The 24,013-nt window shown below is 35.4% G+C and overlaps 1 protein-coding gene across 1 annotated transcript; it reads left to right on the top strand.

The window, feature by feature from the left end:
- The first annotated feature begins 1,693 nt into the window (after positions 1-1,693).
- On the top strand, positions 1,694-23,464 carry LOC126969331 (protein cortex-like). Its single transcript, XM_050814687.1, has 8 exons — positions 1,694-1,723; positions 4,064-4,256; positions 6,015-6,175; positions 10,917-11,071; positions 12,372-12,585; positions 13,944-14,136; positions 17,179-17,325; positions 23,325-23,464. Exons 1-8 carry the CDS (start codon positions 1,694-1,696, stop codon positions 23,462-23,464), a joined length of 1,233 nt encoding a protein of 410 aa, XP_050670644.1.
- The last annotated feature ends 549 nt before the right edge of the window (positions 23,465-24,013 follow it).

The raw sequence follows: 24,013 nt of genomic DNA, 5'->3' as shown, positions 1-24,013 counted from the left end.
CGAAGACACGGCCACACCAAACCACCGTCTCTCATCATTTCTCAATAACGTGCGGCCCGTAAATTAGAACCTCTTTGCTTAAAACCTCGACGAGATACTTCTCGTCCTATCGTTTTCACAACACTCACACACACACTCAAAGTAAAAAGGAAGTTTAAAAAAACGGGTGGACGGAAAGAATTACATAATATACACTTGCAAACATACTTACACATTTGTATGTACAAACATATGCACACACATATATAGATTTAATCAAATACCACTACATATACACATAACCGCACACGCCGGCGTTTGTGATATATCTTCAAACCTAAAGTCCAACGAACGAGATGTCTATTAATCTCCTCTCTCCCACCCTAGCACGAAGTCGGTCTCTATTGAGTATTGTTGATGATAATTCATTTAATTAAAGAAGAAAGAATAATCTGTACGTGCCGTGTAATTACGGTTAGATTAGGTAAGGGTTAAGGGCTCCTTCATACAAAAAAATAGTAGTATAATAGGACTCACTGAGCGCAAATTTATGAAATCTATATATATAAAAATGAATTGCTGTTCGTTAGTCTTGCTAAAACTCGAAAACGGCTGGACCGATTTGGCTAATTTTGGTATTGAATTATTTGTGGAAGTCCAGAAAAGGTTTAAAAGGTGAATAAATATAAAAATGCTGGGAATTAAATAAAAACAAGTATTTTGTTTTTCCTTTGCTGTGTCCCCAGTCGTTCAGAAATCAAATCGAAAGAATAGTGTAAAATGAATAACTACACTAACTTTCTGAGGATGTAAAACATATACTTAATTTTAGCCAACTATAGTTGGTAGATTAACTGTGGATGGAACAGAATAATATGCAAGATGGCAATCGAATAAAATAATGATTGAAGTACAGAGAAGAAGACATTTTATGTACGATTTGATAATATTTGGTAGGTCTGAGAATCGGTCGTCATCTAATTCTTATACCCCAAACATTTTAATTATTGACTTTTTTCTTATTACTTTATATGGCAATACAACGTTTGCTGGGTCAGCTAGTATATTATAAATATAGCTTCTTTGACATAGAAGGTTTATAGTAAAGCTAAAGATATAGAGGATAAAAATGAATGGTTTTTGACTGGTTCTATGGAGTGCACGTAAAAATGTATTGCACTATATTAAGAAGACTATGCAATTGTTAATATGTATATGATTTAATATAATATATAAAATATCAAAGCACCTTTACAAACAGGTACAAGTTTCATGACCTTCAATAATTGTTGTTGCAATATGTTATGTTATTGTCACTCCCTATGGTAAATAAATATATATAAATAGATCAAGTACTATATATAGGCACGTCCATTATAGTTTGCATAATTTATATAGCTAAATAAAGTATGCTTCGAAATATAAGGCATTCTTAATCAAAATTTATTTTATATAATTTCACGAAAATTTAAATTCCAATCTTGGTTTGAGCTGACGTTCTTGTAACCAAAGCTCTAAATAACTAAAACAAAAAAAAAACAAATTTTGCGGGTACATTGAAATTTTTTAAAGTACGTTCAGCAAACAAAATTTCATTCGTATTGAACGAAAGGCTTATCGCTTAAAAACAAATAGCATGTTAAATTATTGTGAATATAAATTGTTTATTTATTAATTTATTTATTGTGAGTAATTAATATCACTTCATTGCATAATGCAAAGACAATTATTTGGAAAGAAATCTGTAAGTATTGAGAATTGAATCCCACGTTTAGAAATGAACTAACACTGCTGTTCATAATGGAGATGTGTTCTAACTAAAATATATGTATCTATTTTAATAACATAAATTATCTAATGTTATCTTTTATTATTACCTGATTTAAAAAATTTGATTATATGTCACATATTTAGTGAAGTATTAAAAAATATGTAAACATAACCTTCAAAGATTGATAACCCTTAAAGACCTTTGTAAATACTTCAATCGTTTATTATACATCGTTAGTCAATGTTATGAGTATATTACCTAGCTAATAAGTGATTTAATGTGCTGTATATATATATGCTGTAAAAAAATAGAAATATGTTACAGTTCTTTAAATCAGTGTTATTGCTATATTAAATCAGGTCTCGGGTTCGAAACCCGGTAGGTTCAAAATTTATATGATAAATATGGATGTTTGTTTCCGAGTCATGGATGTTTATATGTATGTTTAAGTAAGTATATCGTATTAAATATATCGTTGCCTTGCAACCCATAGCACAGGCTATGCCTAATTTGGGGCAAGATAATTTGTGTAAGTGTGTCAATTTTATTATTTATAACGACTTTTTTAATTGTAAAATTGTGTATAATGGTGGCAACACTCGATATATAAATAACAACTCTCAATATAAAAGGCGTATTACGAAGAAATGGATGATGGCTAATCATCAGTACCGCGAATGCTTTTTAGGAGCAACAAAAATAAAGCCCATATTAATGCCAACCTTTGAATTCAACCATTCATTGATAATTTTTCTAGTTTGATTTATCTATGAATTTTTTTGATATAAGATTGGATATAAGATTTCTGTTTTCTTATTAGTAAATTTATTGAATTAGGCGTTACTTTGCGGAAATCCATAATTATACAAATTATTTAAGTTTTCTTTAGTGTTAATTCCGCCAATATTTGTTTTTAAAACAATTCTATATTAGTTGTAACTTCTTATTAGTTGTAACATCCCACTCAGGAGTTATTATGTTCGTTAGTGTAATTCTCAACGAAGTATAGCAGACAGATTCGTTCCATCCCGTGAAAGTGTTGAAGAGAAGAAAAGAAGATATTCGCTGCAAGATAAAAGTGATGATGAGGATTTGGTAAGTGCTGATATATTAAATTACTAGTCACGACCCTGCCCGTATATTCATGCCTGGTTAAGCATATGTAATGCAAAGTATCATTTGGTGTTGTGGTACATCAGTAGTATCGTATCATTTTCAATTTAATCAAATCAAATCATTTGTTTGCTGTTGGAAATGTTTAAATCTGAATATCTGTTGATCTCAACCACCTAGAAACGGTTGGCACTCTCTAATAAAAAGGAGCTATAAATCTATATTCACTAAAGTCACTGACATAGGCCAAATGATTGCGAAACTGAAGTGGCAGTGGGCAGGGCACATAGTTCGACGGACAGATGGCCGGTGGGGCAGAAAGGTCCTCGAATAGCCACTACGTACCGGAAGTCGCAGTGTAGTTTGACCAAGATGGACCGATGATTTGGTCAAGATCGCCGGAATACGTTGGATGAGGACAGCGCAGGACCGATCGTCCTGGACATCTTTGTTTAAGGCCTTTCTCCTGCAGTGGACGTCTTCCGGCTGATGATGATGATGAAATCTATATTCAAGTATTATGGATTCTTCAATGGATTCCTGTTATATGAAAGAGGAGGACAAAGGGAAGCGCGATTAATGCGATGCCGCTTAGAATTTTGGATTCAAACAAAAATCCAGAGTGACATTGCATTGCAATGGGCAGGGCAGCTACTCCGCCGCCGATGCTCTAACCATTACAAAAACAGGCCAAGGGTTGAAGGCCATACAGCCAAGTTTTATATGTTTCTCGTTCCATATTTACAAAAAACGCTGAAGCAATTATATTTTCCCCTTTTTTTATGTAAGGTCTTTTACACCTATGTAAAAGGTCTTTGTTAAACGTCACGTTAAAGGATATTTTTGAAAAGTTCCAGCAAAGACTAGTCATGTTCATTCACATATTCACTTCTAAGATATTCCAAAATTCAGGAATCTCATCTTTATACGAATATTTTATAGCAATTTCGAATAGACGATCATTTATGAAAAACCTATGATGGATAATATTTTTATTCCAGCATTCATAATTAGATTTTTTAGCGCGTAATCTGTGCTCAAGTGTTACAAAACACACCTGAATTAGGAATTATTGGGACACCGCGGGAATATTTGCCTTAATTGCAAATTTTAGTGGGAGAACAAACCTTTCCGTAGACAAATGAAATTAAATGATTCATGTGTCATTTATAAAAATATAAGTATTTCTATAACTTTCAGACGTTGAAATCAAAACAGCAGAAGAACTATTGCGATTCGTTGAGTGATGCACTGGGCATTAACCACGACGATGGAAATGAGATGCAGAAGGAATGCTGCATAGTTCAGTCCTGGCCGTGTGCACCACGCAAGAAGAGATATCTGTCATCAGCTGATAATATTCTTGATCTACCAGCATATAGTCAAAGTGTCTGTGAGTTATTAACTTTCTCTTCTTCCTATCTAAGAAAATAAAAGAATGTACCCCGTTTTTCGAAAATCGAGTTTTCATCAGATCTCGACGATTTAAGGTCTTAGGAAGCTTCCCTGACTATTCCCGCGATGGTCCGTACGTCTGCATGTATGATGGGTGTGTTTGTGTGTAGGTATGGATGTATGTACTTCTTATAATGTTTGAACGGCTCGAAAAATTTCATCGTGGTTGATTCCATTCGGAAGGGCTTTACCAAACTTAGATTTTGAATACAATTCGGACTTATTTGTATATTAGTTCTTTAGGAGGCTCAACTGCGTCGTTCATTCAAAAGTTATTGCCGTTATTATTGAAAATTCCAATAAATAGTGTTTTATTCAACTTTTACCAGACTTTTGAGCTCAAAAGAAAGGTAAGAAAGGAAAGACTCAAAATCATCATAAGTACAATAAGATAAGATCTTATTGATAAGATAATTTATTTGTAGTCATGGGTATACAAAGATGTTACAAATCACAATAAAAGTTGTCCATTCCTTGCCCGCATGCTGTGGCGTACAAATAATAATTACTAACAAGTCAAACAAATATAATATATATATATACACACAATGATAGTTAATTGATATACATATCAATAATTGAATATTTTGAAATAAATAAATACAATTTTAAGCGTTTGGGTATGGAATTAGCGAGAAGTTGCAGGGATGGCCATTAGGGGCAACCGTTTTCCTAATTTTTTTTTAACTACTTTCGACCCGCTAGTCCCTCTCGCGTCCCCTGCATGCATGTCTTAAGCATATGCAATGCTCCAATTTTGTCAAAAAAGATACTGAACACACGTTTTTCAATATAACTCTATGGGATATGTTTGAACCTGAATAGATTTTGATCCCGACTAACTCAACGATTTTAAGTTTTTCTCATCACTATGGTTATTAGGTACAGACCGTCCCTAATGTGGTTTCTTAGCAATAAAATTTCAACGCCATTTTTGTGCTAAAGCATTGATGTGAAGAAAACATTTACTTTTAATTTAGGTACCTTGATTTAAATTGTATTTGTATGAAATCGGTATTATTTTCGGAAGAAGTTTCCTCAAATTAGATAACAATTATACCATTAGATAAAATATAAATTAAAACTAAAGTTACGGGGAAGCGCACCAAGAATACTTGCAGCATTTTCATGTTTGATAGCTAGGCTGATCAGTTTACCGAATTAATTACATTTTAATTAATTATATAAAAATTATATTTTATTTTTATCTATTGTATTGGTTAAATTAATGTCATCAATAATTGTAATCCAATTTGAGGAAACTTCTTCCGAAAATAATACCGACTTCAAACAAATACACATTAAAACAAGGTATCTAAATAAAAAGTAAAGACTTTCATTACATCACACATATAAAAAGTATTTTATTTAAATAAAACATTTTTTTTTATTTCAATTTTAATTTCTTTGTAACACAAGTCTACAATAATTTATTTAGATGGTAGTTTTATTTTGATGATGAAATTAATTCTTAAACGGTTAATTTCTAGGAAATTTGAAAAGAATTGGTTACAGGGAATTTCAAATAAAACAACAGCGAAAAATGTAAACTATGACGTCATACTTTGTGTTTACCAAGTACACCTAACTGACGGGAGTTTTTAACCTTGTTTTAAGAATTTGAGTTACCTTTTCAGCGTTAGATATGGATTGGAAAGGCTACGGCTGGATTAATGAAAATACATATAATTTTAAGTTACAGAATTGTTGGATTGGGGAACTGACAATATTCTACTAGCAGCTCTTGGTAATAAATACCACAAATGGGATTGTGAGAAGCATTGCATTAGCGGTCATGGTGAGGCCGGAACCACCATCTTGTGCTGCAAATTCGATCCTAGAGGAGAGATAGTTTTGGTATGATTGTTTTTGAGATGATTTAAAATATGTTATTCGTTTTTACTTCATAGCCGACAAACAACGTCATTAAATTATTTTTTGCATGTCTGCCTGTAAGTAGAAACACTTATAAAATTTTATGAACGATGCGGGATTCGAACCCACGACCTCTGGCGTTCCGTGCGAGGGCTGTAACCGACTGAGCTAACCGTTCGAGTGACGCATCGTCATAAAATCTTGTATGCCTTGTTCAACTCTCAGGTTGTGGCTTCATCTACAGGATCTACTTTACAGTTGATAACCTGCTCAACCCCAATATTTGCATATTAGGAAATTGACTTGAGATGTCGCTGTTGTAAATCTAAACAATTTGTTATGTTATGTGGAAAGCAATTATCCTTAACCGACTTCAAATAGAGGAGGTTATCAATTCGATCGGTTTTTTTTATGTATTTACACCGATTACTCTGAGATTTATGATCCGATTTACGTAGTTTTCTTTAATTCGATGCAGAATAGATGCCATTTGTTCCCATATAAATTTTACATTGTTAGGCCCAGTAGTTTTCATTTTATGAAAATTTTTGTTTATGATGATATAATTGTTTTTTGTGTACGGCTTTTTATCATTAAGATTATATATTATAATTATTAACTGACACTAAAATGTAAAAAATAAAAAAAACTACGTTTAAAAAAAAACTTCAAAAACTGAAAAGTATCAAATAACTAAAAATTTAATTGAATACACCTTTACCTTTAATATTAATAAAATACTATTATTTGTATGTGCTACATATTGATAGCTTTGAAGTCGCTGCCAAGCCAAATGTAAAATAAATATTAAGTACCTACACTCGCCACGCGTGACTTTGAGCGCGATAGCTTCGTCTAGAACAAAACAACCCAAGCTGACAGACACGCGTGGCCAGACAACCTTAATCATTACAGGAAGTAAACTTTTTATATTATATTAAGTTTTATATTCTTTAGGGCTTGGCACTGACTTAAAACCTCTCAATAGGTAGCACATATAAATAATAGTATTTTATTAATATTAAAGGTAAATACACCTTTGTATTAAATTTATTTTTTTGCTATTTGATATTTTTCAGTTTTTGAAGTCGGTTTTTTTAAATGTAGTTTTTTTTAAGTATGTTGTAGTTATAGTAAAATGTATGTTGTAGTTTCTGTAAGTAATCTTAAATAAATAAACGTTAACAATACGTTATGTTTTTAAAGTGAGAACTCTCACTTCTAGGATTAAGTACAAAAATAAAATTTATGAACGATGCGGGACCCGAACTCGCGACCTCTCGCGTTCCATGCGAGCGCTCTTCCACCTGAGAACACCGTTCCAGTGACGTATCGTTGATAAGTCTTGTATGCATTGTTTAACTGTCAGGCTGTGGCTAGTAAGTAGATCCTTTAGATGAAGCCGAATGATCGAATCCCGCATCGTTCGTAAATTTTGTTTTCATATTTTATTTGTGTAAATAAATGTTAGTTTTAAATAAAATATACTAATAATTAATAGTAATTCTTAAAGAATTAACTTCCAGTTTCAATATTCTTCATCTATTTAAAATTATTTTATACCCAGAATAGAATGAATTAATGAAATAGTAAACAATTCTATGGCACATACTGTTCAGTTGGAAAGAGCGCTCGTACAGAACCCGAGAGGTCGCGCTTTCGAGTCTCGCATAGTTAATAAATTTTGGTTACTCATTTTATTTGTATAATAATTAATCCCAGAAGAGAGGGATATCAATTGAAAAATAACAAATTATTTATAACTAAAATATATTATTAAAAGGAGTCCCTTTTGGTAAAATTCCGAAAATACTGGCAGCGTTGCCCCTTTGAATAGCTAGACTTATTCTTTGTCCGAGTTAGCTGCCAGCTCTTCGGTTATTTCGGTTACAATTTATTTTATTCGTCACATTCATACAAATATCAATAAAAATACCAATAGATACTTAAGCCAGGAAATGGATTGGAGTCCAAATCAATCAATTAATCTATCTCGTAAATTTTCCAAATGAATATAGAATGAAGCCATAAGTGAGGTCTAAAAAAATGGCGACGTAAATTTAGCGAAATTGAAAAAAAAAAAACACCGAAATTTGTTGCTTTTTTGTTGCTAATTAGTTGCTAAAAAATTAATTTTTTTGCTCTTACCGATCGCAAAAAATCGGCAATAACGCTAACTTTACATTAAGATAGCGTGGGAATTACTGAACGTAGACTGATCAATCAAGCAAATAGGGGTCAATTTGATGCTGAAAAATGCTAAGAAGAAAAAAAACATTGATTTTTTTTAATTATGCCAAAATAAATAGTATCCACGCCAGCTTTACTCTCGAGTTTTCCGTGAAAAAACTTTAGTAAAAATTTGTTGTTGACGCAATGAACGTAACAACCTGTACTTAGATGATAATATGAAGAACATTATATGATATCGCAAATAAAGAAATTGAATTGAATTGAATTAATTACTTTACCAGCATTACTTGCCTATAACATTGATAGTAGTAGTAGTTTACATAACACTTGTACTTGTCAAAAATTATAAACAAAAAATCTTAATTAAATTGTTTATTATGTCATTGTGACAGTATACATCTCTCCCTGCGCTTGACCAAACAGCCACGCCCTTTTGTCATTCAGGCAATCATTCACAGTGTAATAAGCCTTTTTTATTAAAATATTCTTGATTACTGATTTAAATCCATTAAAGGGCGATTCTTGCAGGCAAATTAGTATTTTACTATAAACTAGTTGACCCGACAGACGTTGTTTTGTATATAATAAATAAAATACTGTTTTTTATGAATTTGTCAATAATATTTCATAACATCAAGAATTATTTCGTAAAATATGCTCCCGGTTGTTGTAATGAAATTATTTTACAACAGAACTGTCAAACCGTGCGTCAATAAATTCTCTCATAGAATATATGTCGATACAAAACAAATATCGCACGACGGGATACATCAAAGGAAAAACAAAATTGTTGTTTTTATTTAATTCGGAACACTTTCATATTAATTCACCTTTTAAACCTTCCCTGGACTTCCACAAATAATTCAAGACCAAAATCAGCCAAATCGGTCCAGCCGTTCTCGAGTTTTAGCGAGACTAACGAACAGCAATTCATTTTTATATATATAGATGCGAACACCCATTCCCACAAAAGAAGAATATACTCTTTGAAGACGACAATAATCAGAACATAATTTACGTTAGTGTCTTGTGTTGTATGTGTGAATGTTTCTTCTCTTTTCAAACAAATTTAAATTCTGACGCACATGCAATTACATTGGCATAAATATATTGAGAGGCAACCGTTAAAATATCTACGTCCTTAAAAAACTCCTTAGGAAAAATCTTGAATGTAACTGATAAATTAATCGTACCACCCGTTTTTACAAAAATATTGCATGCAACTTAATGACTAACCACATCATAAAAGTTATTAAAAAATTACAATTTTGACACGAACCTTGACCAGTAGAGGGGCAGAGAATCAGACATGTTTTTCCTCAAAGTATTCATTATGTGATCTTGGGTAGAGTACTGCTATAGTATTCCCATATGCATAGTATTCTCTGTCACTTTTAAGCCTGGTCCACAAACAAAAGCCAGCTTCTTTTCTCTCATCTCTTTTACTCTTACTTTTACTCACTTCACTACACATATTCTTTCCCTTTCGTTCTATAGAATTATTTTCCAAACTTCTTAATATATTTGGAGGCTTTACTTACGTCTGTTCCTGATACTTTACTAACGTCTGTTCCTCTAATTACAACATAATCCACAGCCATTTGCCCGGAATACAAAACTACTAAGCTTCTATTTTGTGATAGAATTATGATTGATTAGTCAAATACATTACGCCCGAGCGTTTGGAAAATGAATCACTTGGTATATAAGAAAATATGTATCCAAGCCAATTTCAATGCTTGGTGGATTGGTTATTAAATGTACATTATACGTGATGCCCGTGCTTTTGGAAAATTACCAGACTGTTGCGATACATAATGAAGTTTACCTAATATTAGCCACTCTATAGCCATTTATTATTTACAATGCCCTGGCATTGTTAGTAAGGCCCTCATGAATCACTGGTACATAACATATACCGAAGCCATTTTCAACGCTCGGTGGATAAGAAGTTATCAATTATAAATTATGTCCGAGCACTTGGAAAATTACCAGAGAGTGTGAGAATATTTTATTATTTACAATGCCCGGGTATTGTAAATAAAGACTTCATTAATCACATCATGCATAATATAATTATTATATATCGAAGCCATTTTCAACGCTCGATGGATAAGTTATTAATTATACATGATATCCGAGCACTTGGAAAATTACCAGACTGAGTGATATATTTTACTGAAGTTTTGCTTATATAAATCACGGTGGAACTTTTCATTATTTACAGCACCCGGGCATATTAAATAAGGCCCTTATTTAATCCCTTCGTACATAACAAATACCGAATCCATCAGTGCATAATAATATACATGGAAGCCAAAACTATTCAAGGTATATTAATCACTTGATACATAACATTTACATTAAAGGTATTTTCATTACAAGATGGGTCGCAAATAAAATTATAGATGTCATTTTAAAAAATCGGCTGTTTTATGTAGAAATGTGGATATAAATATAATTTTGACCTAAGCCAGATGATAATTTTTTGCATTTTAATAGATTCAACACGTTTCGTATTTTTTTTCAGTTTGGGACTCAAAAGATGGTAGAATTGCATTGTAATACGCACAATAAGTTGGGGAAGGAGTGCCCATGTCCGTGTAGTTTATCAAAAACTCGGGTCAAGTCACTCTGCTCCGTAACCGCGATTGACTGGAGTCCTACCGGGAATTCCTTTGTTGCGTAAGCATAATATTCTGTTTAATGAATCGCTTAATTTGTTTATAAATTTTTATTTGCAATAAAATTTTTGGAATCTGCGCTCCGGCTCTTGACTGTTGCAACGACTAAGAGTTCTTATTCCATGTTTCCAATTGCTTGCATTACTTTGTATATTTACACTAAGAGCGCTTTACGAATTTTAATTCGGTTCAAAATATAACAAAAGGCGGTAAAAGTTAACTATGAAGCGAAAGAGAACCACTGTTACACTTTCGTTTGTGTAGCAAAGCGAGAAAATGAGAAGGGAGACATTTATTTCTCTTTCATTCGTTGTGTTCTTTGTATGTTGACAAAATGACACACTGTACCAAGACCTAATGTTGCCAGTAGTGTTTGAGTCGTCTATGGACACATTCTATTTTGATTGAACTCTCAATGATGATGATGTAATTCGCCAGATACACGCTCTAGATCCCGAGACGGAGGGTGGGTTCGAACCCCACACCTGACCAAGGCCTTTTCTGTCGATTATTTTTGAGATTCAAGAGAGTTTACGCATTTTATAACTAGTTGGCGCTAGCATAGATATTTTTTTTTTTTATGGAATAGGAGGACAAACGAGCGTACGGGTCACCTGGTGTTAAGTGATCACCGCCGCCCACACTCTCCTGCAACACCAGAGGAATCACAAGAGCGTTGCCGGCCTTTAAGGAAGGTGTACGCGCTTTTCTTGAAGGTACCCATGTCGAATCGTCCCGGAAACACCGCACAAGGAAGCTCATTCCACAGCTTCGTGGTACGAGGAAGAAAGCTCCTTGAAAACCACACTGTGGAGGACCGCCACACATCCAGATGGTGGGGATGATATCGTAACTTGTGGCGTGTCGTGCGAAGGTGAAAAGATTAAGATTCTTCACTCGATTAAACTATTTGCAAAAGGAAAACTTATGTGACTTCTTTTTATGCTTATATACATGTTGATAGGCTTCCCACAAGATGGATCAACGAACTGGTCAACATCACCGGAATTCGTTGAATGACGGCAGCGCAGGACCGGTCGTCGTGGAGATCTTTGGGGGAGGCCTTTGTCCAGCAGTGGACGTCTTCTGACTGATGATGATGCATGATTTGGTTTCACATGCATGATTGCATCGTGGTTTCATTAAACCACAGAATTGCTTTTTATTTTAATTTAAACGTTCGACTTAAACATACTTAAAATATTAAAGAATTTGAATAAAGAATCTTATAACTATTGATGTATTCATTAAAAATGATAAGTTATTTGCAGATTCATATACCGTAACAAAATAATTTTCAGGGCGTGTGCGGCTGGTCTTATATCTTCGTACACTCGTTCAGGCAGTCGACTGTCAGTATTCTGTAAGAAGATCTTTTCAATCAGTTTACTACGAATATCACCCGATGCTCGCTACGTCGCTGCATTAACTCTCAACTCCGATCAAGTACACATCATCAGTTGGCCAGCGCTCAACTACTATACAATTTTAAAATTTGATCAGTGGAAGATTAAGGTAAAGAAAAAAAAATACTGATTTCATACAACCTTGTTATTATTATGACGGGTTGAGCAGGTTATCAACTACAAAGTAGATCCTGTAGATGAAGCCACAACCTGAGAGTTGAACAAAGACGTATCAAGATTTATGAACTGTACGTCACTCGAATGGCTCAGTGGAAGAGCGCTCGCACGGAATGCGAGAGGTTGCGGGTTCGAGACTCGCATCGTTCATAAATTTAATTTGTGTATTCAGACAACTTATTTACCAGTAGGAGGCTCCTTTGCACAGGATGCCGGCTAATTTATGGGTGCCACAACGGCGCCTTTTTCTGCCGTGAAGCAGTAATGTGTAGACAATTATAATGTGTTTTAGTCTGTGGGGTTGATGTGTGTGAATTAGGCCTGGTCCACAGTTAATGATATAAATAATTAGCCCGAATTAGCTTCAGATAAGTTTTATATATGTATAATTTACACTTAACACCACAATATCATACAGGTATGTAGTTAACACTATAGAGAAGTCGCCACATATCTTTTTTTATGGAAAAGAAGGACAAACGAGCGTACAGGTCACCTGGTGTTAAGTGATCACCGCCGCCCACATTCTCATGCAACACCAGAGCGTTGTCGGCCTTTAAGGAAGGTGTACGCGCTTTTTTTGAAGGTACCCATGTCGTATCGTCCCGGAAACACCGCACAAAGAAGCACATTCCATAGCCGTGTAGTACGTGGAAGATAGCTCCTTGAAAAGCGCACAGGTGGAATTCGGCGGCAGGAATTAGTGAAACAGCTCTTCGGAACACACACCATGATAAATTCATAGAGCACTGGGTACCCGGAAATTCGAGCTGCCCTGCGTTGCACGCGGTCAAATGGATCGAGATGATACTGGGGCGCGCCAGAATAGAGATGACAGCAATACTCCATATGTGGCTGGACCTGCGCTTTGTACAGCGCTAGAATGTGGGCCGGCTTACAGTATTGCCGTGCTCTATTTCTGACGCCCAGTTTCTTCGAAGCCAATTTGGCTTTGCTCTCTAGATGGCCGGGGAATTGGCAATCGTTCGAGACCCAGATACTAGGCGTGGTAGATAATAGTCTGAAGGGTGCCGTAGCTTATTCAACTGAGAGTTGTTAGTTGTTGCTTCATCTACAGGATCTACCTTACAGTTGACAACCTGCTCAACCCTCACGAGATCGCATCGTACATTAATTTTGTTTTCAAATTAAATTTTTACTGGACTTTCTATTGGTGTGTCCGACTCGCAGTTGTCCTAGTTTTGTTTTGTATGGAGGTTTATTTCTTTGAGCTAATTCCTCCGCTTCTAATGACAGAATAAATAATTAAACATTTAACATTGGCTTCAGGAGTTATGCTGGCATCCATGGAGTACTGCGTTACTTGGAATTGGAGGCCTGATGAATGACTTCAGGTCTCAAATAGCTATCTGTCACGCCCCGACTGGAATAATTAAGAAGTGTATACACAGTAATCTCTGTCTCGATACGATGATCTTCAGTAAACGGTCTGGCGAATTAGTACTTAGTATGTTTGATCTAGGTAAGTACTAGCGTAATACAGTAATAAAACAGTATTTTCACATTATACTAGAGCTCGAATAGACGCACGCACACATACATACGATTTACGCGGCTGCTAAGCAATCTTGGGAAGACACACTATTGAGTGCCACGCCGAAACTGCTCGCTAGGTCCGTGAAAAGGGGTGCATTCACAAGTCCGAGTTAAATTAGCTACGCTATACCTCCTCCGTCTTCAATCTTTTTAATACGCTTTTATTACCTTCATATGTAACGGAATCTTTGAACATGATTTTGACCCCCATCAAAACGTTGTATTAACTCGAATTTGGTATACTTATTAAGGTCCGATGACAACTCAATATAACAAAAAAAAACTAAAAAATGAAAAATAAATAATAGTTTAAAAAAAATTAAAAATATACGCTTTTATAGATAATCCCAGAAAATAAATAATAGAAAATAAATCTTAGTAAATTTGAATAAAAAATGATTTTACTGTAAAAAAAAGCGTGGAGTGCTTGTCAGGATATTATCTCAAAATAACCCTTCTACTCATATCTGTTCATAAAATATTTATAACTTTTGATACCATGCACCCCGCGCTTTTTTTACAATAAAATCATTTTTTCTTACACTATTTTTAATTCAAATTTATTAAGATTTATTTTTTATTGTTGAGTGGGATTTTCTATAAAAGCGTATTTTTTAGTTTTTTAAACTATTATTTATTTGTATGTACCAACCCTAGCGCTCCGCCCACATGTTGGGATAAATTTCAAATAGACCGCTGTTACGCTACTATTCTTGTATTGTGGTACTAGTAAGTAAATAAGAGTTCAACTTTAGAACCTGTTAGTATTAATACCTGTATATTCGTAATAAAAACAATTTAGTCAACTAACTGAGGTCAGCGAGCGCGAGTTACGGCCATTCACAATATTCAGTCTAACTCCGGTTGTGGCCTACTTGAGATAAAAAATCGTAACTATCGTTGACTTTTCTGTCCCAATAAACTTATCGACGGTAACTCACCTAATCCGTACACGCTTTCTGTCAATGGAACGACATGTAGCTTACCAGCGATATAAAGTTTGTATGGAAATTGCAATTCAGGCGTCCCAATTTAACGGCCGTTCCCAATATACTATCTACAGATAGAGATAAATTACTACCTTCTACTGTCAATAATATGAAGCTGTCCCAATATACCCGAGAAGTCATTCTTATTACCTTATATTGGGACGCGTGAATTGCAATTTCCATACAAACTTCTATCGCTGGTAAGCTATTCCTCTTCCCATTGACAGACAGCGTGTACGGATAAGGTGAGTTATTCTCGATAAGTTTATTGGGACAGAAAAGTCAACAACAGATTATTGACAGTTAATTACTGACAGTAGAAGGTAGTAATTTATCTCTATCTGTAGATAGTACATTGTGAACGGCCGTTAATGAATGCTCATTGGTCAAGTAATGATCACGACATATCGTTAACAATCGCCACTGGCCACTATAGATTTATAAACAAGTTTTTAATAGAGAAAATAAGAATGGGGTATAAAGAATAGTTGATAGATTATAAGTATGCAGTGGTTTTTTTGTCCTGCAAAATAACAGATTATTAACTTTTCAAAAATCCTGCCTCAAATTATGGACATAACACTTATAATGATAGTGTTTTTTGTATTGTTTTCTTATACCGGTTGCCGGTTAAAGCATTCACTTTTCGAGAAAAATTTAATAACTTAAGTATGAATGTAATTGTTACATAACTTTTCGATAATCCGCATGCTACTTGTTTTCTTATTCTTCTCATAAACCTATTCAGTAATGATACAGTTACCATACCAAATAACAAAAAAAATTGAGTGGTTTTATGAAACCACGGTAAAAGTGAAACTTTATTTCACGTTATAGACATTTAACTAAAAATTTTTGAAATAATATATCTTTAGGGGTATAAAAATCGCTTTATCAATCTTAATTTTATACTTGGAAAATTGGAATGATAATGGGAAATAGTATAAGTAGACTAAGCGAATAAAAGTTTCGGTTTAATAAATAACTATATATAAAATAATTGACAAAAACAAACAAAATAGCGTGGAGTACCGGCACAAATGAGTATGAGAGGAATAGTCTACACGGTCAGCTGCTGCGAACTATAGGCGCCGCCCGACCGTCACGCGACATGCAACACACAGATGAAAAAGTTTGAGACGATGTAATAAAAGTTTCACTTTAAAATGATTCATCAATAACGGTGTATACATGTAACATATTTGTTGCCTGATGACAAATATTTGTAAGTTTTTATCCTTTTATTATCGTATATGTTGTATGTCTAGTCGTATGGGTTATAAGATCGGTCATCGTGGAAATCATTAGGTAAAGGCTTTGATAAGCCTGTCAGCTGAAATGACAATGATGTATATTATAGCAACATTTATTAGTGCATGACTTTTAAGTCTTATTTTATTTTTATTTTAAAAACAGTTGAGCCAAAGTATTTTGGGTATATTTGGTTTGTAACGCTTGTATGTATGGTTAAAGCTTTTTCGACAAACGTGTTTTTCGACTAAGTAGTGTAATATTATATTATATGCTGTCTATATCTGGTAAATCCTATAATATATGCTTAATGAGGAACAGGTTATGACTTGGACTATACCCGGGTGGTAGGAAAGTCTTCGCACCTAATATGTAATCAAGCACGGACGAGTAAAAAAAGAAGGACTCCTTGTCACCTCACATAACAGTGAAGCACCAAATCAAGCCGGTAAACGTGTAAATACATAGCCCCACGCACACACTTACACTAATACAAGACACATCAGATTGCGTCGCAATAAAATATTTTAAAAATACCGTCGCGCGTTGTGAAAAACTATAAAAACAAAGTATTTGTCACCACATTTGATTGTTTAAAGGAGAAAAAATGTAACTGGTATCCCCCGTAACCGCACACACACTAGCATAAAGTTGCTTCACTTGTTAATATCACGGCGCAGAATCCTTTTTTTACTCGTCCGTGGTGATCAAGTTTAAAATATCACCAGATGAAGCGAGTGTACCAGGAAAGACCAGGTCGCAGCTGCTGGTGCTGAGTGGTCCGTCGACGGTGGTGGACCAGTGGGGAAATCATGACAAGATGCAACTCGATCGGGTGAGGAAAATGGTCCTCAGTCCCGACGGAACTAAGCTTGGTCAGTATTACACAAACAAAATTTTATGATCGATGCGGGACTCGAACCCACGACTTCTAGCATTCGGTGCGAGTGCTCGTCCAACTCAGCAAACCATTCGAGTGACGTATATATGTATGCTTTGTTCAACTTTCAACCCCAATATTAACAACAACAGAGGGCCTACCATCAACTTTTAATAAGCGATGCGAATCCGATGCAGTTCAGTTTAGGTACCTAAACTGAATCACTAAAATTCGTACCATGAAGTGCCTTTTACTGAATGGCGTTTGGATCTTATGAAGAATGAACGAAATAAAATTGCGTTTCGAAAGCTAAAATGATATGATTTTAGCGGTTTTTTTGCGTAGAAAATACTAAAAATACATTTTAAAATTGCGCAATTGCGTCAAAATATAAACCATTAAGCCCTTTTTTATACTTTTTAAATAATAGTTATGTAAATAGATATTGTTCTTTGAATTACAAATTAAATGTTTGCTTATGTGTTTTCGTAAAAATAACGAGTTATGAACGCACCTCCATTGAATTTTGATTTGACAGGACCACTGAGTACATTTTTTTTAATTCGTTCTTGCGAACAGGCTATAGGGCCCTTACTGCCTCGTCTTTAGTATTTTCATTTTTGGTATTTATTATCAGTATTTTGTTTTACAAAAAAGTCCAATAAAGTATTTTCATCTCATCTTTAATCAATAAAATTTTTCATTTCTATGTTTTCACTATTTTTTAAAAGTTATTAACAACACGATTCACTTTCCTCTAAGGAAGAAGCAACAAAGCAAGTTTAGGTTGAAATAACACCTCATGGTACGAATGAATGAACGAACTAAATCAGGTCGTGATTCAGTTGATATCATTTCTGACATTCAATTGACATCATTGCGATTTAATCAGTTGATTTGACGTCAACCTAAATTAGATAGCTATAATCACGTCGTGGTACGAAATAGCAAAGCAGTTCATTTTAGGTTGTCAATTGAATCGCAATAAGAGTTCATGGTAGGCCCGCAGGTGTCAAGAAATGCGTTGCCGGCCTTTAAGGTGGGAGTTTGCTTTTTTCTTGAAGGTCCGTAAATCTAATCTGTTCGGGAAAACCGCAGCCAGTAATTGATTCCAGAAAGTGGCTGTGCGGGGCAAGATTTTTTTTTATCATTGATTTTCATCATATAAATGTTTACGTGTACTGGGATTCGAACCCGGGACTTTCGCTCAGTGATCAGGGTGACGAACCACTTGGCTTAGGGGAAAATTTTCATATTCATATATATTTATTTAAAATTGTATTTTTAAGACACTTACTGATTGTATTCAGAAACTACCATTGTAATTTCTCATATCGCACTGTTTTCGTACTTGCATTAATTACAACCAGCCTAGGAACAGTAACACAAAATCTACCCGTGTTTATTATGAGCATAAAAAATAGATTCAAATATTCTAAATACCGCGGACGCACTACACTCATCCTGATAAAGGACCTCCAAATATAGGTCCATAATGGTCCGAAACCAGTGGGTACCCACAGCAATGAATTATTTAAACAATAAAGATGTAATTAGGTAGTAATTAGGTATAGTAACAAAACAATACTACATAGTTATTATTTGTTTGAGTAAGACAAACTGACTATACTTCGTTATAGTAAATTTTGTTTTACAATTACACCTTTTATAGCCTTGATCTCCTGAAAGTAAGTACTCATTTGCAATTTATCGTAAGCCTTTTAGTTCTGGTGATATATTTTCGGCATCAACCAGTTTACCCCGACCCACAGAAAGCGGATTTCTTAAGAACATTCCCTCGATAGTTCCACGTTCATCTTGTAGTCTATGATCAGTAGTTATTACAACAGCCATAAGAATGTTATGTCTTTTGACGTATAGTATTTGGACTCTTATCGTAATGCCTACAGAACACGGAAGAAATCTTGAACTGGATAACGCTTTCATTTTTATAGCCTGATTTTCTAGGCCCAACCTTTCTGTTTCTAATGTAGAAGGGAGGTAATTTAAATGCACATAATAAAACTATTATATCTGTATTTTAAAGATTACACTTAGCCTTACAATAATGACTGATAATTAGGGCATAGTTTCCCCTTACATTTCATAGTCAGTAATGCCTACTCGAACTTAGCGCTCTGGCTTAGGGCACGACCGTCTACCGTGAATTATCACGGTAGACGGTCGTAGCATTAGCTACGAACTGTTAGTTGGCACTGCTGAAGTGCCAACTTACACAAATCGAAAAAAAATTTAGTTATTCCTAATCAGTGATAATTATATAAAATAACATCACTAAAACTGATGAATTAGTTAAATAAATGTAATTATTAATTGTGATATCTTATGGCAGTTCATGACGTTGGTAGTGCTTGTTAACATATCAAGCTGACAATGGGAGGCTCATTTGCACAGGATGCCGGCCAGATTATGGGTACAACAACGGTGCCTATTTCTGCCGTGAAGCAGTAATGTGTAAGAATTACTGTGTTTAGGTCCGAAGAGCGCCATAGCTAGTGAAATTACTGGGCAAATGAGACTTAACATCTTATGTTCAAGGTGAAGATCGCAGTTGTAGTGCTGCTCAGAATTTTTGGGGTTTTTCAAAAATCCTGAGTGGCACTGCATTGTAATGGACTAGGCGTATCAATTTACATTAGCTGAATGTTCGGCTCGTCTCGTCCTTTATTTTTATATAAAAAAAACAATAGATTCAGTAATATTTTGATGGACAGTGCAAATTTTGTACCTCGCAATGTGTTCATTGTCAGTGTAGAAGAAATTAACTTAACAGTGTCGATCACGATTCATTGAAAGAAAAATTTTAAGTCACATCAGCCCAGTTATTTAACTGGCTACGGCGCCATTAAAACTCAATTAAAGTTTGCCTTGAACTGTTTGACGGTAGAAATTGCGTTCGTAGATTTTTTCCAGCCTATATTAGGACATAAACGGGGCAGTGCAGATTAAACAAACACCTCTCAATCTTAGGTCTCGGAGATTGCAGAGCGTGTAGATTCTGTAATAGTGCAGATGAAACCCCGCTACACATTCTCTCTGAATATGGTCCTTTAATGCGTAAACGTAGCATCTGTTTGGGAAGTCCAATTCTTCAACCATTTGAGATACTCGTACGTCAGCTCACTGCAAAAGATATAATAAGATTCAAGAAAAGAATTGTTTGTTCATGTTCGCATATTCAAATTTACATGCAAAAAAAGATGACCACAGTTCACTCACACAGAAAATAAAATCAAATTGTTCTGACCCAAATATCTTTGGCAATATTTTAAATAGTAACCAAAATTCAAAATTCAACATTTTTCGAAAAGTAGAACAGAAAGTTAATGACGGTGACGTGAAAGGTGCTGCATCTATACTTTTTTCAAATGATATCCTGGCACCCGACTCAAATGAAACACTTTTGGCTTTACAAAGTAAACACCCATCACCAGATGCTAATTGTGTTATTCCGGAACCATCTTTTTCCGATAATCATCTACGGGCTAATGATGGTGATGTACTATAAGCAATAATGTCCTTTAAGACTGGTTCTGCCGGCGGCCCCGATAGACTGACACCCCAGCATCTGGAAGATCTGGTATGTCCTTCCACAGGGGATGCGGGTAGAGCGTTGCTTGAGGACATTGTTCTCTTAGTAAATCTCATGCTTTCTGGAAAAGTTAATACCGAAATTACCGAAATTTTATATGGTGCGAATATATGTGCTCTTAAGAAAAAAGTTGGTGGTATTCGTCCTATAGCCGTGGGCTGCACATTTCGACGCCTTGTTTCTAAAATTTGTTGTAAACATATTTCTCCTTTCCTATCAACTAAATTCATTCCAACTCAGTTGGGTTTCGGCTGCAAAAGTGGTTGCGAAGCTGCAGTCCACGCTGCGCGAACTTTTTTGGAGAGGAACTCTGGTGATGTCTTTTTAAAATTAGATGTGAAAAATGCTTTTAACTCTGTTGATAGGGGAGCTCTGCTGAGAGAAGTTAAAATTCAATTCCTTCAATCTATCATTATATTCGGCAATGTTGTAGTAAACCATCCAAATTATTATTCAAAAATCATAATATTTGGTCTTCTGTTGGCTGTCAGCAAGGCGACCCTCTTGGTCCAGCAATATTTAGCCTTGCCATTCATTCCGCCATAACAAAACTAAAATCAAAATTTAATGTTTGGTACTTGGATGATGGTATTTTGGGTGGTGAAGTCGACTCTGTTTTAGATGATTTGAAAGTTGTAATAGAAAGTTTTAGCTCAATCGGCCTTGAGTTAAATTTTTCGAAATGCGAGCTTTTTATCGGCGAAAAATTCCAAATTTCAGACCGGGTTGATATTACCAATAAATTTAATGTTCTGGCCCCCAATATTAAAGTTTTGGATAAGAATTCACTTGACCTTCTTGGAGCTCCATTATTTCCTGTTTCAATTCCAACGATATTAAACGATCACATTAAAAAATTTAATAATGTTTCGGACAGATTATTAAAAATTAATTCTCATATGGCCTTAACTATTATTCGGTCTTGTTTATTTGTTCCAAAATTTACGTACCTCTTAAGGTCTAGCCCGTTATGGAAATTTCCAAATTTGCTTGATGTGATTGATATTTCACTTAAAAATATTTTAGAAACCGTTTTGAATTGCGCGTTTACAGATCGTGCATGGTCGCAAGCCTCTTTACCGATACGGTTTGGTGGTTTGGGTACTCGGAAAGTTTCGGGCGTTGCCTTACCAGCATTTCTATCTTCAGTTCATAGTGCGCAGCTTTTGGTTACTAGAATTGTAAATCATGTACCAGGTAACTCAGAGATTGTGTATTTGAACGAAGCTAACAATGCTTGGTTAAATATTGCAAACATTCAAAATTTTCCAGACGATTTAAAGTGTCAAAAAGCATGGGACGCACTTCTTTGTAAGTCAGCCTTTGATGATCTTTTGATCTCATCTACTGACATAACAGAGCGTGCTCGTCTTTTGGCCGTGACAGAAAATGAGTCGGGATTTTGGTTACAAGCCTTGCCTTCTGCGCCGATTGGAACGCTACATGACAATATGACATTGTCAATATGCGTATCACTCCGGCTAGGTATAAAACTGAATGAACCACATCAATGTAGATGTGGCGTTCAGGTAGATGCTCTTGGACGCCACGGGTTATCCTGCCTAAAATCGGCAGGCCGTATCAGTCGTCACGCCAGCATTAATGAAGTCATCCGCAGGGCATTTGCCGCTCTTAATATACCAGCTGTTTTAGAGCCAAATGGTATTACCCGCCGCGATGGCAAGCGTCCTGATGGAATGACGCTGGTGGCTTGGGCACGGGGAAGGGCGCTGGTGTGGGACGCTACTTACGTCGACACTCTGGCTCCTTCTCATGTCCAAGTTACGTCAGTTGGTGCTGGGGCTGCTGCTTCGACTGCCGAAGACAGCAAGCGTCGCAAATATGTTGGTCTCAGTGAGTCATACATCTTTGTGCCGTTTGGTGTCGAGACACTTGGCCCGTGGGGCCCAGAGGCGCGGAGAATGTTCAAAATACTATCTTCGCGCCTCAATAATGCTACTGGAAACCCAAGCGCTGGCAGCTATTTCGGTCAACGGATCAGCCTTGCTATCCAACGGGGTAATGCTGCCAGTATTCTTGGTACGCTTCCACGTAATGATAGTTTTAATTTTATGTAGTCGTAGTATTGTAAATATAGTTATAAGATTTGTTTTGATTAAATAAATAATATAATAAGAAAAGAATCAATGTTTGCAGTGAGCTATAGTTAACAGTAGCTATCACAATAGATCACATTGGTCGCAGCATAACAGGGCTGAACTGAACTGCATCAAAGCCACTTTACAAACCATAACCATATAATATATGGGTTGGATGAGATGAGAGTTGGATGTTGTTGATGTTGATGGTTGAGATTTTTAAAAGTAAATCTATATAAAAAATGTGGATGTATTTGAATCATTTCGTTTCCATATTCACAGCTACAGCAACGTGGGCGGAGGACCTGATAATTTGGAACTTTCTACCAGAAGACAACGTGAAGATGATGAATAATTGTAAAAGATTCTATGAGTTACCGCAGGTCTTGGATATGGAGGCACAGGGCTTTTCCCTTCGATAGATTAAATCCTTTGAAGTCACTGGTATTCCTGCACTTATATTTTCAGTTATGAATTAAAGTATGTATTTGTTTCGTTTGCGTTTTATTTATGCAAGTTGGTTAAAGAGGCATTAAAGGCAAAAAGGCATAAAAGGCATTTATTTACTCAAATTGATTCCTTTAGAATTCTTTTTGATGTCATTTCTAATATAGTAGATACTACTACCGCTTCGGAAACAAATGGCGCTCTGAGAGAGAAGCAGCGGCGCACGAAACTCTCCCAGCATTCTTTTTTTGCGCTCTTTTATTGTAACTAGTAATTGAAATGCCATTACCAGTAGGAGGCCCCTTTGCACATGATGCCGGCTAGATTATGGGTACCACAACGGCGCCTATTTCTGCAGTGAAGCAGTAATGTGGACGCATTACTGTGTTTCGGTCTGAAGGGCGCCGTAGCCAGTGCAATTATTGGGCAAATGAAACTTAACATCTTATGTTCAAGTTGACGGTCGCAGTTGTAGTGCCACTCAGAATTTGTGGGGTTTTTCAAAAATCCTGAGCGGCACTGCA

The sequence above is a fragment of the Leptidea sinapis genome, chromosome 18 (genome assembly GCF_905404315.1).
Source record: "Leptidea sinapis chromosome 18, ilLepSina1.1, whole genome shotgun sequence".
Classification (NCBI taxonomy): domain Eukaryota; kingdom Metazoa; phylum Arthropoda; class Insecta; order Lepidoptera; family Pieridae; genus Leptidea; species Leptidea sinapis.
Note: the sequence above shows the minus strand (reverse complement) of the source record. Positions and strands in the feature narration are given on the sequence as shown.